Source organism: Aythya marila (assembly GCF_965140915.1).
Source record: "Aythya marila genome assembly, chromosome: 2".
Lineage (NCBI taxonomy): Eukaryota > Metazoa > Chordata > Aves > Anseriformes > Anatidae > Aythya > Aythya marila.
The window spans coordinates 139,217,147-139,235,069 of record NC_139043.1 but is presented as its reverse complement, the minus strand read 5'-3'; the positions used below and the strand labels follow the sequence as shown (position 1 = coordinate 139,235,069).

General features: G+C 41.7%; 1 protein-coding gene across 1 annotated transcript; it reads left to right on the top strand.

The window, feature by feature from the left end:
• Nucleotides 1-7,995: 7,995 nt before the first annotated feature.
• Nucleotides 7,996-17,645, top strand: KCNV1 (potassium voltage-gated channel modifier subfamily V member 1). Its single transcript, XM_082754838.1, has 4 exons — nt 7,996-8,098; nt 8,477-8,989; nt 10,737-11,263; nt 16,987-17,645. The coding sequence occupies exons 2-4, from the start codon at nt 8,508-8,510 to the stop codon at nt 17,496-17,498; spliced, it is 1,521 nt and encodes a 506-aa protein (XP_082610964.1). The 5' UTR covers nt 7,996-8,098; nt 8,477-8,507; the 3' UTR covers nt 17,499-17,645.
• The last annotated feature ends 278 nt before the right edge of the window (nt 17,646-17,923 follow it).

Below are 17,923 nucleotides of genomic sequence, written 5' to 3'. Positions count from 1 at the left end.
CTGTTTCATAGTGATGTTGAGAGGACTAATCAACTATTTCATTTCTAAAATTCTTTGCAACATCCACAACAAATGATGTTATTTCAAAAGTACAAAATATATACCTTGTTACAAGAATTTGCATAATACACTGGTAATAAATGTTTGTGTTGATAAACAAGTACTAATAACTGAACTGACTTAAGTGGTAAAGAAGTATTCTGTTTTTACCAAAACATAAACAAATACAAAATTAAAAAAAAAAAAAAAAAAAGTCAGATTCATCTGATAAACCACAGGTATCTACAATGCTGAATCAGGGGAGATGAATGGAGACATGTGTGTGATTCATCCCATCCTAACACAGAGGTGTATAAAACTAATGAATTGCTCCTCATAGACAGACAGAGTGGGTCAATTATGCTGACAGTCACATACACAGGAAGTCAATTTACACATAACAGCCACTTAAGAACCACAACTCCTTACAAAATGAATTCCTCTTACTACAGTGATATATGTCAGATTTGCCAACTTTGTAAATTTAAAGGCTGTTAAATTACTTTTAATGAACGAAGAGACAGTGAACGGTCACTTTACATACTATACCACATAAGTTTCCTTTGCATTATTAATTGAAGAAAATTATTCGATACTTAAAATGTAAACTGCAGTATTGTGGGGGAAAAGGAACCCCACTTAAAGTCAGCAGAGAATGTCAGCAGAGATGAAGTTGCCAGAACATGTTTCTCTTTTGCACTGTATGAAATCATCTAAAGTTATTTCCATGATGATGATTTTGCTGTAAAAAGACATGCCTGTTCTGGTTCTCCTGCTTGTTATACAAAGCTTGGCTATTATGCCTGTCAGAACTGTAGATGGAATTGTCAAGTACCCAGACAGATGGATTGGATCTTTTTCTTTTAGTAAGGATATGTAAGTTATTACAATGTACAAGCTTTCTGAATGGCTTAATAAATATTTTAAATTTGCCAGAGGTTACTGCAATGTCTACACTTTCCTAGTGTTATACAGATTCTTAAGAAGCAGTGGTTAGTTTTACATAAAATAGATATTTTCCATCCTAACAGTTGTTCAACGATTGATAATGATTTATTAAATAAACTAATATTTTAATAGGAAGGAACTGATTACATCATTTTAAAATATATTCTTGCTGTTAGCTGTTACAATTTCCATCCTTTTATAAGTGGGAAAAATAAATGAAAAATTAAATTTTATGGAAAAAGGTTCATTTTGTTATCCAGTATTCTACCAGAAGACCATGATGTGTTGCATAACGCAATTAATGTTCACAGATTCAGGGGCCAATTTCTTTGAAGGCTATGGGTTTCATTACATGAGAGGTGTTCAAAGTTTAAAAGAGCATTGCCCCCACCTCAGTGTTGTTGCTGAGCATGATGTTATATGGCATGGAATACCTCTTTGGTCAGTTTGGGTCAGCTGTCTAGGCTATGTTACCAGCCTCCAGCCTCTCGCCCACCAATACCCTATTTCCTGCAGAGTGGAAAACAGAGAAGGCCTTGATGCTAAGAACTGTGGAGCAACAGCTAAAACATTGGTGTGTTATCAAAACTGTTTTGGTCACTTACCTAATACACAGCACTACACAGACTTCTGTGAAGAAAATTAACTCTATCTCAGCCAGACTCATTACACTTTGCTTCCTTTATAAATAAATGGAACATCTTGAGAAAATGTCAAAAACATGTTGAAAACATGTTGTTACCATAAATGATGTCAAGTTATGTATGAGAATGTAGCAACTGTCCAAGGAGAAGCATCTGGATTTGAACAGAGAGCATTGATGTTGGTTTGAAATTCCTGATGGAAGGTCTCTCCCTACCAATTATTCAACCACCTCTCTTTCATTTCTGCTCTGTTTTGAACAGTGTGAATTTTCTTTCATCTAGAACTTAATGAGAAACTTTTTTTCCTGTTGGGCAGTGGGACAGAGGGATAGCACAAATGCACATAGAACATAAGTATCAGAAAAAAAGACATAAACTAAAACAAAGGTCTTACTTTGATGAGTTACATTTTGTGGGAAGGGCAATAAAAAAGATTGTAAAGCAGGCTTTGAGAGAGAAGAATTTAAAGTATATTTACTGCTTCATGTAGAAATTGCAGGGCATATAGCTTGAGCAGGAAAGGTGATAAATCTGTCATGAGAACAGCTAACAAGTCAAGCACTGATGCATCATTAGTAATGATTTACAGAAGCAGCAATGAAATTATGCCTGACCTGTGAGATCTGGAAAAATTCAGCTTCTCTAGTCTATGTGTGAATCCTAAACTTGCCCAAAGACCGTACTGATGTATCTCCTATTCAATCACATTTTTGTTTCTTTGCAAAGGATATGCAAGATAGATAGGATCCATAAGATGGCCCAACCAGGTTTTTGCATTGTTGACCAGAAACCACCAGCCTCAAGCTGTGCTGTAAGCTAAGCACTTGCAGCTCAGATTACATACAGACAGAGAAATAGCTCAGGTAACAAGGTGTGTACGGTCTTGAAGGAAGGCAAAAGCTTGTGTGGTAAATTAGCACAGCAGAAAGAAGCAAAGAAACATAAACAATAAAAAGCAGTCATTGGAACAGGCCACATGAAAGTATGAATAAAACACAGATTTAAAGGCTGGGAAGTTTATCTGAAATGTTAGCAGAAAGGAACTGTCATTTGCCAAACTAGAAGATGATAATCTAATAATCTGAAGGACAAGCAATTTCAAGTTTATTTAAAGTGTGGACCAGAAGCTTTGCTAGTTGGCTGATCAAGCAGTGAACTTAGCTGCCAAACAAAACAAGCAATTCTGGGCAGAAACTGTACATACTTCATTGCATGCATTTAATATCCAAAAACGTAGTCTCTTTTGGTGAAGATAGAAAAGGGTTTTCTGTACAAAAGTTGTTCCTGTCTCTGATAACATAGATTTGAATAGCAGCTTGTTTTAAATCTCATCCTGTGCTGAATGACTTCACTCTAATCTATTTTATGATTCCTTTCAAAAAAGCCATTATTTTGGATACTAACATATTGGAGCTTTCCCTCAGAGAAACAAGCCATGGCCCTATTTAAAGAAAAGTATTTTTCCTTTTGATATTTGTATGTAATCATCCTTGGCATTCCTGAGTTGCACCTGTTCAGTGACAGGAGAAAGAAGTAATAGCTTGTAAAAAATGCATTAGGTAGGTCAACAGTCAGGTCTGATTGCCTGTCTGTTATTCATCTCTAAGGACTTTGGGACATTTGTCATGATAAAATTCATATTAATCCCCTTTCCCAATCTACTAAAAATGAAAGCAGCATAATTTAGCCCAGCATTATATACACTGTTTCCTAATCTCAGTTTTATATATTAAAGCCCATTTCCATTACATTTTCAGTAGGAAACATCAGCCACGTGCCTGCCAATGCAGTTGGTGTATGTAAAGTTAGCCCTTACTTTGAAAATAAAACTGCTCATGTGTGTAGGTTGCTCTACAGAACTACCTCCCCAGCTACTCTTTTTTTACTTCCTACCACATTGTAAAAGGCAAGAAAATAAATAGGGTCTGAAAGTGGGTAGTGTTCAAAGATACTGAAAACAGCTTTCTTAACTTAGCCTTGGTTACCTACTCCCTTAAACTGTTTTCACACAATGTGGACTGAGCTGCGTGTCGTCTTCTGATCTATGCAGCTAGCTCAGAGAAAGTGAGATCTGGCTCGTTTTGGCTGTACCATTTCCACAAGAAAAGCAGAATATCCCTGTAGGGAATAAATCTGTTCTAATAAGCTCTTATTTCACTTGCCAAAGGAAACAGAAGAGAGTTGCCTAGAGAAAATCCAGGTTTCATTTCTTCTCCCCTGTTACTGTTAGACTGAGGTTACAGCAGTTCCTAGGGTAGATGAAAGACTGGCAGGCTTCAGATAACTAGATTGTAGAGGAACTGCAACTACTCCCTAAAAGCACTGCTTCATACTAACCAAAGGGCATGATTAAGCAGAGGATCTAGCCAGTACCACTGTTATGGTAAGGAAGTCACCCTTGATCGATGTCAAGGGATTGAGTTTATGATACAAATTATATCTAGTGTTGAATGTAATGGAACTCAGGGCTCAAAGGCTTGCACTGAGACAAAATATTCACAATAGACAAATGATGAAATACTGGACCTGCCCAAATCCATTAATTTTAACAATTGATATAGTGCATTACTCACAGAGTTTGGATGCATATGAAAAATTAAAGATATACTATTGACACTGAACATTTCCACAGAAACTATAGTATGACAGATGCCAGCAAAATTATGAATGGTGTTGGCAATGTGAGCAGAGCCCATTATTCAGCAGTCAGAGAAAAAGAATGAAGGAAGATTTAACAAGACTGTATGGTATCTTTCACCTAGGGCACAGTTAACTTCTGAAGAATCTTGCACAAAATGTTATGGATACGGAAAGAGAAATGGAGTTCAAAATGGATTTGCAGCATCATAAAACATTATTGAACATGTTAGGATAGGTGCGGCCTCTGGTTCTTCAAGTCCCTGTGATGCTGGAAACTATGAAGCTGTTCCTGAGGAAAGTTTTCTCCAGGTATGTCTTACCAGTCATACCCTTTTCCTAACTTCTTTTCTCCATTCTACCACATAAGGTCCAGGAGAGGCACTTCTACATTCCAAATAGACTAATATATGAGATCAAAACACTTGAAAAAATGGAAATATGTGTCAGAAATCTCAGCAACTTGTAATCAGCTTATTGTGAAGCATTACTCCTCTGAGAAGAGAATCAATGCTATTTGAAAAGATAAGGACAAATTTTTTCCTGTATACCATAACATTCCAGCTGGAAGATGTGACTACAAAATTGACATAAAATCATAGCTTTCAACATGAGGAGTACATAAGACTATGAAAATAGATTATAAAAAAAAGGTTTTTGTAACAGCTGGTTTTCTGCTGAAGCAAATTTTTCAACTCCCACAACAGACATGCTGGATTCCAACTCATATTTCAGCATTCAAGAAAAAAAGAATATCCGAACTGTCTCTTAAAATAATGAAATCTGCTTCTCCAGTCAGTGGTATTGTACCAGGGAAATATCAGCTGGAGCATTGGTAGAGACAGTAGTTTAGACATATGTCGCTATCATTCGATTGTTGCAGACATTCCTGTTATGATAAAATAACATTGGATAACACCTTTGGTCTGAACCACATCTCTAAACCATGCAGACATGGTACTATCCAACACTAGAAGTTCCATGAGCCAAACAGCCTTGGAAGTGGTCATGGTTCACTTCAGCTGCAGCACTTCACTGGCTGAGTTTGTAAAACCAAATGACTCTCTCTGTTCTGCTGTATTAGCTTTTGCCACTACTACAGTGGCGTAAGAGTATGGTTGCCTGAGTGGGTTTGCCAGGGGAATTATAAAATTATGGGAGCTGTTGCTTTGGTTCCTCATGTACCAATGAGAAGGAACAACAAATAGCTGATCCTTTAAGAGTTCCCCAGAAAACAAAAAATACACCAGTAATCCCTGTTTCTTGTGTCTAGTGGCAGAAAAATAAATCCTCTTTTTCTGAGCCTTTTTACTCATAAAACATTTTTTTCATTTTCTGGAAACATTCCAGCTTTATTCTACTGGTACATTTGAAAAATAGTTTTCTAGCAGTTTTCTAAAAGATCTCTTTTTTAATAAAAAATGAATTGGAAACTATCAGAAAGTCAGAACTCAGAGGTAAGACACTACATCACACCCAGATCTTCTAACTAATTACAGTGGTGTGAATTAACACTATGGAAGTTATGGACACTGTGGAAACACAATATTGAACCTGGTTACTCAAAGGCTGAAAATTACATTGGCCGAAATTACATAAGCTGAAAATTATACATCAGAGTATTTTCAGAACAAGTGATCTACAGTTTTAATGATGCTGTGAATTAGATACTCACTTTGACTAGATAACAGCAATTTTTTTAAGTTGGGTTCTTAGAAACACTAGTGGATCTGGACTCACAGGGGAAGTACCTGTCCCTTGAATCACAGTAATAGTGTGGAGAATGTTTTCAGTTCTCCACACCAATGGAGAAGTTATGTCTGGAAAACTATTTTGTGCTGACAGAAAAGAATGTCTACCGAAAAGAATAGTCTGAAAAGAGGTCGACTAAGTTATTTTATGACTGAACAATTATGGGTCTATTACACTTAGTAAGGCATCTTGCTGTGGTGAAGTACTTACTTCTCATTACTGATGGTCTACTTAATTAATTTTTTAATTATTGTTTATAATTAAGTGCTGGTTTAAGTGCTTTCCATCAAAGGGTCTGCACTCCCAGATGGCAATCCTGGACTAAATGTGGGCTATGCTCAAAAGGTAGCTTCATAACAGCAATCGGTGACAGTTTTGATGGAAAATGAATTCACATTTTTGCAATTATACACTTAAATTATTTTTAAATTTAAATGTTTAAGCAATAAAAGGTAGGATATCTATGCAAATATGTACTTGTATTGTATTTCTTTATAACACACTTGAAATATTGAATTACAGAATTGGAAATGGTCTCATGAGGTCATCTAAACCTTCCAGCCTGCCTCAAGAAAGGGTGAAGCACACCTCTGCTATTCCTGACATATCCTCTTCCAGCCGGTTCTTTGACAGCAAGTGGTGTAGACCAACATATCACAGGTTTTCCTCCACTTCTTCATCATCCTGGCAAACAAAACCTTCATAATCACCACCCTCAACATCATTCTTCTCATTCAGCCCCATTACTTCTATGTCTGCACAGTGTGGTCAAGGAGGACAGATTATAACCTTCAACTTTGCAAGCAGCTTTTCACATACTTGAACATTGCTATCAGGCCCATTCCCCATTGTAGCTATTTCATCATTCCTCTTCTTTTTGTCCATGACCCTCTTCTTGCTGTTCTCCTCAGGTTTCTTTCTGATCAGTAAACACTCTTCCAACGAATGATTGCCCAGAGTGGATGTACCTGCAAGTACTGAGCAGAGCAAGAGAGATTTCTGCAGGTGTTGTTAAAACAGTGATAAGTCAAGTGTTCAGTTGATCTTAACGTAAAATATAGAAGATAAGTGGTATCCAAAAGATGAACCATTGTGAGACCTCTGTGAAGTAAATGTGAGAAAGGTACATAACTGTACAGAGCTGTACTTAGCTCAAGTGACCAGGGATCAAAAGCTGGAGGTAGGACATGCAGTGCTAGCTCGACATATGTGGACACATCTTCTGTGCTCCTGAACGTTATCCCTGGCGGGCTTCATGGAAAAGCCACACAGGCAGGCCACATAGCAGGCAAGGAGTAAGTGACAGCAGAAAACACAGGCTTATAGAAGCAATTGGTGTAAAATTTGTCAGAATTTAGTTTCCTATGAGACAAAACAGTGAGAAGGGTGAATGTGACCAGGGTGAATCTAACTTGCACCATGATACAGCAGAGCTACAAAGTCAATGCGGGACCATGCCAAGCATATTCCAGACTATTTCAGAAGAAAAAGGCTGAATGCACCTAAGTTGAAACAAGTTATTTGGCGTGCATCGCCCAGCCATGACGGTGGCTGTTTGACTTGACTGGCTTCAGCCCTTCGTCACAAGGGAGCCGCATTAAAGCAGACACATTCAGAAGCGCGCTTGTTTTTATGTATATCACCGGGGAGGGGGACACGATGGGGTGGTGTCCAAACTGTCCTGCGAACTCCCTCGCAGTTCGGCTCTGCTTCTCCCCCTTTCCTCCCCTCGGAGCGGCAGCGGGACCGGGCGCTGCCTGAGGCGAGCAGCCCCAGCGGGGACCTCCGCATACCCCCCTCAGCCTCAGCCCCAGGCATGGCGCCCGCCCCGGGGGCCGGGCAGGGCCGGGCCGGGCTCGGCGGCGGCTCAGCCCCGCGGTGGGGACGGCGTTAGCCCGGCCCTGCCCGGCCCAGCCCGGCCCGCCCCGCCAGCCCCCCGCAGCACATGACCCGCCATGGAGGCGCGCTGGCGCTGCCCAGAAGTTTGGAGGCAGGGGAGCGGGCAGCGGCTGCCGGCGAGGGGGCGGCGGGACCCGGCGCCCAGCCGCGGGCGGTGCAGCGGGGCGGCGGGCGGGCAGGTAAGGGGCAGCCGGGCTGCCCTGAGGGGAGGCGGCGGCGCCCGGTAACTTCGGCGGGGACCCGCTGAGGGGTGCCCGGGGGCAAGGCTGTGGGGTCGGGGGGCTGCTGCGGGGCGAGGTCGTCCCCCCCGTGTTGGTGTTTTTGCGTGGGGGAGGTCGCTGGCAGGCGGCGGAGCTGCCTCAGGTGCCGCTGCCTCCTCCTCGGCAGCCCGCCCGACCTCTGTCCCCGGTGGAGGCACGGCAGGGAGGAGCGGGGACGGTGAGGCGTGCTAGGGGCAGGAGGCAAAGCTTGTGAAAGTAAGGCGGTCCCGGGCTGCCCCGCCACCCGCTGCCCCGTGGGGCGATCTGCTCTGTGGCTCTGTTGTGTTTTCAATCCAGGAGAGAGTGGGCTGCTGCTGGCAGCTCCAGGATGAAGTCGCCTCCCTGCTGCATGTCTCTTTCTTCCCAAGCGTCCCTGGAGGAACAAGGGAACAGCACGTCCCTGGGCTCCCTGGACTCCAGCGTGTTCTCCAGTGAGGAAGAGCAGGGGCCCCTGCTGCAGAAGGCCATCCCCTCCTTGGACTGCTTTACGATCAATGTAGGAGGCAGCCGCTTTGTCATGTCCCAGCAAACTTTGTCGTGCTACCCTGACACCCGTCTCGGCAAGCTGGCTGTAGTGGTCTCTGCCGCCCGGGATGTAGCCTCTGGCCTCCTGGAGCTTTGCGATGATGCCAACCTGGTGGAGAATGAGTATTTCTTTGACCGGAGCTCGCAGGCGTTTCACTACATCCTGAATTACTACCAGACGGGGAGGCTGCATGTGATGGAGCAGCTCTGCGCGCTCTCCTTCCTGCAGGAGATCCAGTACTGGGGCTTGGATGAGCTCAGCATCGATTCCTGCTGCAGAGACCGGTGAGCTGCGGGGAGACACGAGGTGCGGGAGCGTGGGCTGGGTGAGCTCAGTGCTGGCTTGTGTGCAGGGATGGGCAGGTGAGAGATGCAGCAGCGGGGGCAGGTGAGGTGGCAGAGCACAAGGAGAAGCATGGACAAATCCAGCACTGAAACCTACTCTAGAGGTAGGTGGGAGTAGGAAATGTGAAGAAGAGGTGTGTTTCGTGAGGTCTCTGTTGACCTATGATACGAAGAACAGGTGGGCAGTGGAACCATTTCTGCACCATTTCCAGACTGGCCTTGGAAGCTCAAAGCAGAAAGTGACAGCACTGAGATAGGAGGGGTTGTCAAGGCAGAGATGCCCTTCAATGTCATTCATGTTGGGGTTATCCTAGCCAAGGGGAGCAGATGTGGAGTCAGGAGGGTTTGGAGCCTCCGCACGCTGTCCTTTCCATTCAGGATGATTTCTAGATCCAAGCTGGAGAGGCAGAAGCAGGGAGCAGTCACCTGCCAGGCTGAGTGTGGGTGGCATGGCTCCAGGAGGAGCCGTGATGGCAAGCATCACACATGGCTGTAGCAGCTCACAGGGAGGGGGCAGCAACAGCGGAACGTGGCTCAGTGGAGACCAGTTTTAACAGGCAGCTTAGGAACTAGGTGGGTTTGGACTGAACCACCCCCAGGATGTTTCTGTTAATGCTATTTGAAGATATCTTTTCCACCATTTTTAGCATTACTGGTTTGTTTGTAGTATTGAAGAATGGAATCCTCTAAAGAGTATGACTGCTATTTATCTAAAGTGGTTTTGTCAAAATTATTAGAAAGAAACGATCAAGCAACACCCACCCACCCCTCTGTCCTCTCTCCTACCATCCTAAAAAACAAATGCTAAAGTTATCCTATCCTGACATGACTCACTTCTGCATCTCAGAGAGAGTTGGATCCTACTTTTCATCCCCCTCTTCCTTCAGTGGTAGGTGTAACTGGAAGATCCTACTTCTTAGGTGGTACAAGCAGCTATGGACCTCTTTGGCATGTTCAGGAGTAACTGCATCAAATGAAGGCAAAATTGCATAGTCCCTCTATTTAAGTCTTGACCTCTGCAGCTGTCAAGGAATACAGATGTGAAAAAAAAAGGATTTTTTTCAATGTACTTTGAGAATGTTGTTGCCATACACTCTTGCTCTAAAAAAATAGTCAATAAGTATTTACAATCTGCAAGTTTTACTCAGCAAAGTTGCTTGTATGCTTTGTTGTGTGACAACCAGTATATTTAAAGGTATATAAGTCATCTTAGCATGTATTGATCAAAATTTCATACATTACCTGCATAGCTTTTTTTATGCCTTTCCTTTTAACATTGCAGATATACGCCAATGTAATAAAAATGCAATATGATTAATAAAATTGAAGAGAGTTTAGAAACGGTGGGTCTGGTTGTGCCAGGATTGCTTAAGAGAGCACAAGTTAGTCATGCAGCTCATCCTACTGTAGTTAATGTGATCCATATAAATAACACACCATCAGAATAAAATTATTGTGTACATAAAAACTGTCACTGGTGTGACATGGGTGAGCAGGAACATCAGGTCATTGGAAACAGGCTGTAGGGTTTCAATTAATAAAATCCTCCATGACATGCTTGACCAGAGGGTTTCCTAAGTTCCTGTAAGGTATACCTTAATGTGTGCTCTTATGCCTCTCGTGGTAGAGGATAAGAAAAACGTATGTATTGGTATTAAAAATCTATTTGTGGGGCATTCCTGGGCAGGTACTTCAGGAGGAAGGAGCTGAGTGAAGCCCTAGACATAAAGAAAGATGCAGAAGAACTGGATGCCCAAGATGAGGAAGAAGACTTTTCTGGTAGCCTCTGTCCTAATGTCAGACAAAAACTTTGGGAAGTTTTGGAAAAGCCTGGTTCCTCCGCAGCAGCCAGGACTTTCGGCACTCTATCCATGGCTTTTGTTGTTGTGTCCATTGCCAACATGGCTTTGATTTCGGTAGAGTTAAGCTGGCTGGCACCGCCGCTACTGGATGCCCTAGAGTACTTGTGTATTGCATGGTTCACTGTGGAGTTTGTTCTGAGGTTCCTGTGTGCGCGGGATCGGTGTCGCTTCCTAAGGAGCGTGGCAAACATCATCGACCTCCTTGCTATTTTACCTTTCTACATCACCCTGCTGGTAGAGAGCCTGTGTGGTGGGGAGAGCTCCCAAGAACTGGAAAACGTGGGGCGCATTGTCCAAGTGCTGAGACTGCTCAGAGCCCTGCGGATGCTGAAGCTGGGAAGACATTCAACAGGTACTTTCAGCCTTGGCAGTGAAAGCTCTCATTCCTTCTACCAACAGCAGTTGTCCCTGCACATAGTCCCCTATTTTGTCTGCCCTTCTGCCTTATTTTCTTATACAGTGTAATGTTATCAGTAATGGCTTGTGAAGCTCTTACTTTCGGACATAGGTAATTGTGTGGCAGGAGCCTTCTCCAATAAATCTTAGTTCTCCATAAAGCCCGTACATATAGTTTGCATAGAAAACTTACAAAAAACAGGCCCCAAAGCTGCATGCTGTAAATCATTCAACAGTCTCTTACGATGTCACTAATTTGCAAACATTTGTAATTGACTTGGTTAGGAGGGAAGCACAGGAAGAAACGGTAAGTGGTCATCATTGACCAGTGCTTTTTGTATTGTCAGAGTTTTACAAGTGACAGCTTATAATCACCTATCACAATTTGTTACACTAAAAGTTTATGCAAATACACGTATCATGATTTTGTCTACATCGCAGATCCTGAAAACAGACATCCACTGTTGAATACATCATATTTCTAGAAAACTGTTTAAATAAAATCATACTGTGCAAAGGGTTGGTGGGCTCTCTGGCCCTTTTGAACACATCGGTATCTATATGACATGTTGAACACAGCTGGTAGTTGCTTACTAAATCGGCAGTAGGTACAGCACAGAGTGATGATGTTGGGCTCAGTCAGCATTCACCTGTTGATGTGGGGCCCTTCATGCCCAAGCTTTGCTGGCAAGTATCAGGAGACATGGATGAACAGTAGGCAGGAGAGTGGTGGATGGTAGAGTGCATTACTGGGAACATACGGGTTCACTCTTCCTAAGTAGTGTAGGAAAGGTATGAAAGAATGTTTTCAAGTGGAAACTTATCAGAGGAAGATGGAAATATTCAGAAGGTCTTGTGTCCCCCATTTTGTATTACTACTTAATGTGCATGCCTGTATATCTGAAATAATAAAAGCAATACTCTTACCACACCCTGCCTATGCTGTGATGTTACCCAGTGCTTGGTATTTTCAAAATGATTTAATTATGTTCCCACTTGAATCAGTGGTGAACATGGCACTGAATTTGACAGAAAAGTTCTACCAAAACTTGGAGCTTTGAAAAATCAGATCCCAATAGTAAATTGTTGTCTCTGTTCTGTGATACTGGCCTCTTCTGAAGATGATGATGATCATTCTTACATGGCATTCAATGTAATCCTTCCTGCATTTCTGAAGCAGGAATGGTTGATGCTTCATTTTTTGGAGAGCCATCTCCATCCTCTTTATGAACTGGCCCCACTTCAGCAGGCATTATAGCAGGAGAATGCCTCTGATTTTTGTTCCCGTTGAAGAGCAGTGAACCTGCGTGCCAATTGCAGGGAATAGCTTTAATACCACTGAGCGTAATGATAGTGGTTTGAGAATTATCTTAATCTTACTCCTCCGCTCTAGATTGTGCCTATACCAATGCATAACTGTCCCTTAGAGAGAAGTTGAAGGGAAGCAGATAGTGATTCAGTCTGTCAGGGAGTTTGCTTTGCTTCATCGTAATTTTTTTACAGTTCTTGTTTTATACAAGGAAGCCTGCTACCCACTTTCAATGGTGGCAGTAATCTGAATGTATTCCTCTGTAGTTCTGTTTTGAAAATAAGCAAAAGATTTGAACACATCAAGGCACTTTTGTGCTAAATAGCAGGGTTGTGGTCCAGAAGTATGTTGGTTCTTGTTATAAAGTTTCCAAAGTTTTCAGTTCATCAAACTGCTACAGAATGAATGCATGAAACTCAGTTCTAAAGCTCTTTCTGTCAGCTTGAAACTGAGTTTCAGTTGTCTGTAAAATAACAGTTAATGTTAGGTGTGTTAGCTTTCAGAGTTGGTGTGAACTTTAGTGCCTATTTATTTTTAAAGTTAAATTCATTAAAATGCTACCGTAGTTTATTTCATAATATTAAGTGCTGTTAAGAGTCGAATAACTCATTTGCCATGTTAGAAGAAATGAATTAATTATATCAAAATCTAGTCTCCTACTGTGGCAGTGAACTATCATCTTTCTTCTGGAACTGAAATACCTGTTTCAGCATTCAAGAAATGGCTTACATCACTTAAACAGTTCAGAACAGCATTACTGTTGCTGTGCTTGCTTCTTTGGTAGTTCAGAGTTGCTAGCCATGTAGGAGGCCCAGAACACTGTATCAATTCTGGCTCTTTTCTGTATAATTTAAATGTAGAAAGTCATGAATTCAGTTTTCTGTCAGAGAAGATGCTGCTACTAAGACAAAACCTAAACCTAATAAAACAGAAAAATACACTAACAGATCTGAAGTCTGGTTTCTGACCATTAGAGGTTTGTAGTAGAAGATAGTTGTGCTAATGTGGTTCTAAACACACCTTAAACCACAGCTTCTAGTGTAAGATGAACTCCGTGAGTACCATACACAGAGACCATCCTGCTTATACATACCTGGGTATGTATGAGCAGGATGGTCTGCTAGGAGTGGCACTCACAACTCTTCTGTGTTCATGCTGTAGGCAGCTTAAAACTGACTCCTGCACTCTCAGATCAAAGCTTCATGCACTGCTTACCTGCTCTGTGTGGCAAGAGGAGTGCAAGATCAGAAGAAAAGAGATGAAAAAAACTGTAGCTGCTGGAAGCAACTCCCCTGTCACCAAGGAGGGACGATCACAGTCACAAGGAGGACATCTCTGTAGTACAGTGCAGACCCCTAGCAAAGCTGGGATCCCAACAGCAGTGTGGTTCTGCTATCAGAGGCAGAAATGAGTTAGGAAAAATCATAAAGGCAATTCTTTTTTTTTTCCCCTTTATTTTTAAAGAAATGGCAGATAAACCCTATTTGTGGAGAAGAGAAAGAAAAATTGAAGCATCATTTCTGCCCCTTTGAAAGCTGAACTATACTCTATTAAGATAGATGCAGTACATAGAAACACCTAGGCTAGACTGGAGCAAGTGTTAAATTATTTATGCAAAGTGCTGTATTTGTCAAGGAACAATTGAGAAATTAGAAATATCTATCTCCAGAAAATATATAGCTAGAGGGTGAGACAACTTCTGAGATACTGAAATGATGGATTTGAGTAGGTGTAGGAACAGGTGAGTACTGAACCTGCATTTTTCACAGTCTCTGGTGCACCTCAGCTGAAGACTTCCTTCTGCGGCCATGTCTGTGTGAATCTTTGCTGGTCCTCCTCTGGGAAGAACTTAGAGATTTACTCCATGAGGAGAAGCAGGATGTGAGCATCTTACTTGTGATGGCAGTGGACTTGTCTGAGAGAAGGCTGTAGCATGTGTCAAGACGAGATGATTCTGGATACATGAGAAAGTAAATCTTCAGCATTTTCAGAATTCTGTGCTAAAATTTTAAGATGGTTTAAAAGCTGTGTTTAAGCTGAAGCTCCTGAAAATGAGCTTGTATTATCAAGTCCATCTGGGCAACAAACAGGTGGAAGTTGACATGCATGGCAGAAAAGCCTCTCCTTCCTCCTGCTGGTCCCAGGTCTGGGGCTGCTTGTTTGCCCCATGCTGGGTACCACACTGGTTCTGTTACAGCACCGTAGCACCTTCCAGCATGGCTATCCAGGCTGTCACAGCTCCTGGTGAGGAGCTGTTATAGCTCTGTGCTTGAACAGCCCTAGTTTGGCTGTGTCCTGGGGCTGGAAAAAGAATTTTTAAAAGTTACTAGACAATAGAGCAGAAGACATTATTCTTCTGAATGCACCGATTCCCATTTAGAATGATCTTTGAAGCCCAGTAAGTTGTCTGATTCATAGATTCAACTGAAAATGTCTCCTGCTTTCATCTGAAGACCTGAAGAGATGGAGAACCACAACTTTGCTGGTAATTCGTCCATGTGATATAAAGCGATAGCAGTCACAGCCCTGTTCCTGCTTATTTAAACCAGGTTTATGAGAGTTGTGCTGTTTGTTTTAGCTGCAGTATTCTCAAGATCCATTGAAAAGAGCAAAGCCTGGCTTTTATAGTACCTATCCATGCTTTAAAATGAAGTGGTACAGAGAGTTTTAAATTGGAGTACCTTATTCTTAGGTCACTTGAAACCTGAAGAAGAATTTTACCTTGATTAGTGTGAAGTTTTACGTGGCAGGGGATGGTAGTAACTTCCTTGGAAAATGAGAACTTGGTCTGGATCCTTGCAGTTGTCCCATTCACTGCTGATCTTAGTATATTTTCAAAATCTGGAGGCAGTCATATTAATAGCAAAAAGATTACTCTGATAAATCGTATTTCCCTTCTGCTGCAAAATTAACCTAATAAACTGTAATAAACTGTAATAAACATCCTACCCAACAGACCATAGTTGTAGCAGGATAAAACATGGATATGAGCAAGTCCTTAACTGGAGTTGGTAGAAGAAAACTTTGGAAAAGGAAACATTCCCTACAACATCGAGTATGTAGCTCCACGGTTTGCTGTACATAAACAAAAACTTTAAAACCCATTAAACATAAAGGGGAAAAGAAATAGAGCCAAAAGCAAGAAGAAATTTAAACTTCTTTTAGTTTGAGATTGTGGAAAGTAAAGCGAATCAAATTGCTTATTACTCCCAATGAGCATGTGAAGTCTGCAAGCAGAGGCAGAGCTCCAGTAAGCCATTATGCAAACATTGCTTTAGTTACAAGTGTACCCCGTGAAGGGTAATTGATAAGCATCATGGTTTTCTCTTTTACTACGGGAAACAGCATCTTCTTAAAGAACAGTGTTAAAAAGCAATCCAAAATCATTAGTTATTCAGAAGATAATTTCAGTTTCCAATGTGTTTCAACTGAGTTGGTGCCTTGTTATCTTCCTTCTTTGTTTATGCGAGGTATTTATCCATTGCACTGTTATTGGATTTACTTTCCTGCTTGCTTTGTCAGGCAGCCTGGCCTTGAGGCAGCAGCTCTGAAAGGAATGTGGGGCATTACGGAGTGCAGTCAGCTGCACGCGGGCTCCCTGTGCGACTCATGGGCAACAGGACTGATGCAGTACATCAGTGAATTAGCAGGAGAATGCATTTGCATTGGGAGGCTTTGCTATCTCCAGTTTGGGCACAAGTGCAGCTACTGCTGAACCGCTGCATTTGTTTTGATCTCTACAGATAAGTATGTTGATAGGCTGGGAGGAGAAAGAGAGATCAGAGAGGCTGTGAGAACTGTAAAAGGGTTGCGAATGGTGCTTAGCAAAGAGGGTAGTGTGACAGAGTTATGCTCCGAGTACCCACCTGGGAACAAGAATTTGACAACAGAGGGCTGTTTGGTCCAAGAGAAAAATGTGACAAGGGCTGGAAAATACAGCTTGGCACATTCTGGCTGGAAGTAGGGAGCAGATGTTTTTAGTGTTTTAGTGTTTTTAAATGGTTATTTAGGTAACTTAATAAAAATTGTGGTAGTTCCTCCATTATGGGCAATTACTAGATGAAGATTTAGTAATAATAAATAAATAGAGTAATTTTCTAAATGTTGTATGTAGTTCAAATGATAAGTAATAAGGAGGATTCATATGCTCTGTTGTAAGGAGACTGGGATAACGTCAGTGGTTCGATCTAATATTTTATAAAATCACATTTTCCCAGTATTTTGAGAGCTACACCCCTTTTTCCTAAGACATATTCACTAGCAGTCAAAGCAAAAGTATAAAACAGTCAGCTTTTAAATAACAGATATTTCACAAACTTCTGAAGGCAGCTGCATGAATCAACCTACTGACAGCGTTTCTTGTCTTTCAGGCTTGCGGTCCCTTGGAATGACTATTGCACAGTGCTACGAGGAGGTTGGCCTCCTGCTGCTCTTCCTGTCTGTAGGGATCTCTATATTTTCCACTGTGGAGTACTTTGTTGAGCAAGGTGTGCCAGGCACAACTTTCACGAGCGTGCCTGGTGCTTGGTGGTGGGCAACAACTTCCATGACAACTGTTGGTTATGGTGACATTAGGCCAGACACCACTATTGGTAAGGTAGTGGCCTTTATGTGTATCCTGTCAGGAATACTAGTTTTGGCTTTGCCAATAGCTATCATAAATGACCGTTTTTCTGCCTGTTACTTTACACTGAAGATAAAAGAAGCTGCTCTCCGGCAGCGTGAAGCTTTAAAGAGACTCACGAAGAACTCATCCAGTGACTCAAATATCAATGTGAATTTGCGAGACATATATGCACGCAGTGTCATGGATATGTTACGGTTAAAAAGCAGAGAGAGAGCAAGCACACGGAGCAGTGGAGGAGATGATTTCTGGTTTTGACTTTTAAGTTATTTAGCCTTGTATAGCAAACAGACTACTTCAAAAATGTAGTGTTAAGAATCTCTTTTTTTATTATTCACCACATAGTGTATTTCCTTTTCCATCTGGAGTTTGACTTATTGGACAGACAGTGTATACAAAGGAAGAATTCAAAATATGAAAACTCTTAGGGGGCTCAGAAACCTGATCCCAGAACTGGATGTTGGTGGTAAGAGGGGAACTAATGGGTCCATCAAAGTAAAGCAGTGACACAAACACATCTATGAATCCTATGTCCTTGCTAATGTATAATAATAAAATCTTAGCCAAAATTGCCATGGTGTTTTGAAGTTTAAAGACGTATAAGATTTGTATTTACAGTAGAAAAACAAAAGTTAGAGAATAAGCAAATCTGGAAAGAGAAGTCTAAGGAAGTAGAATGTTCA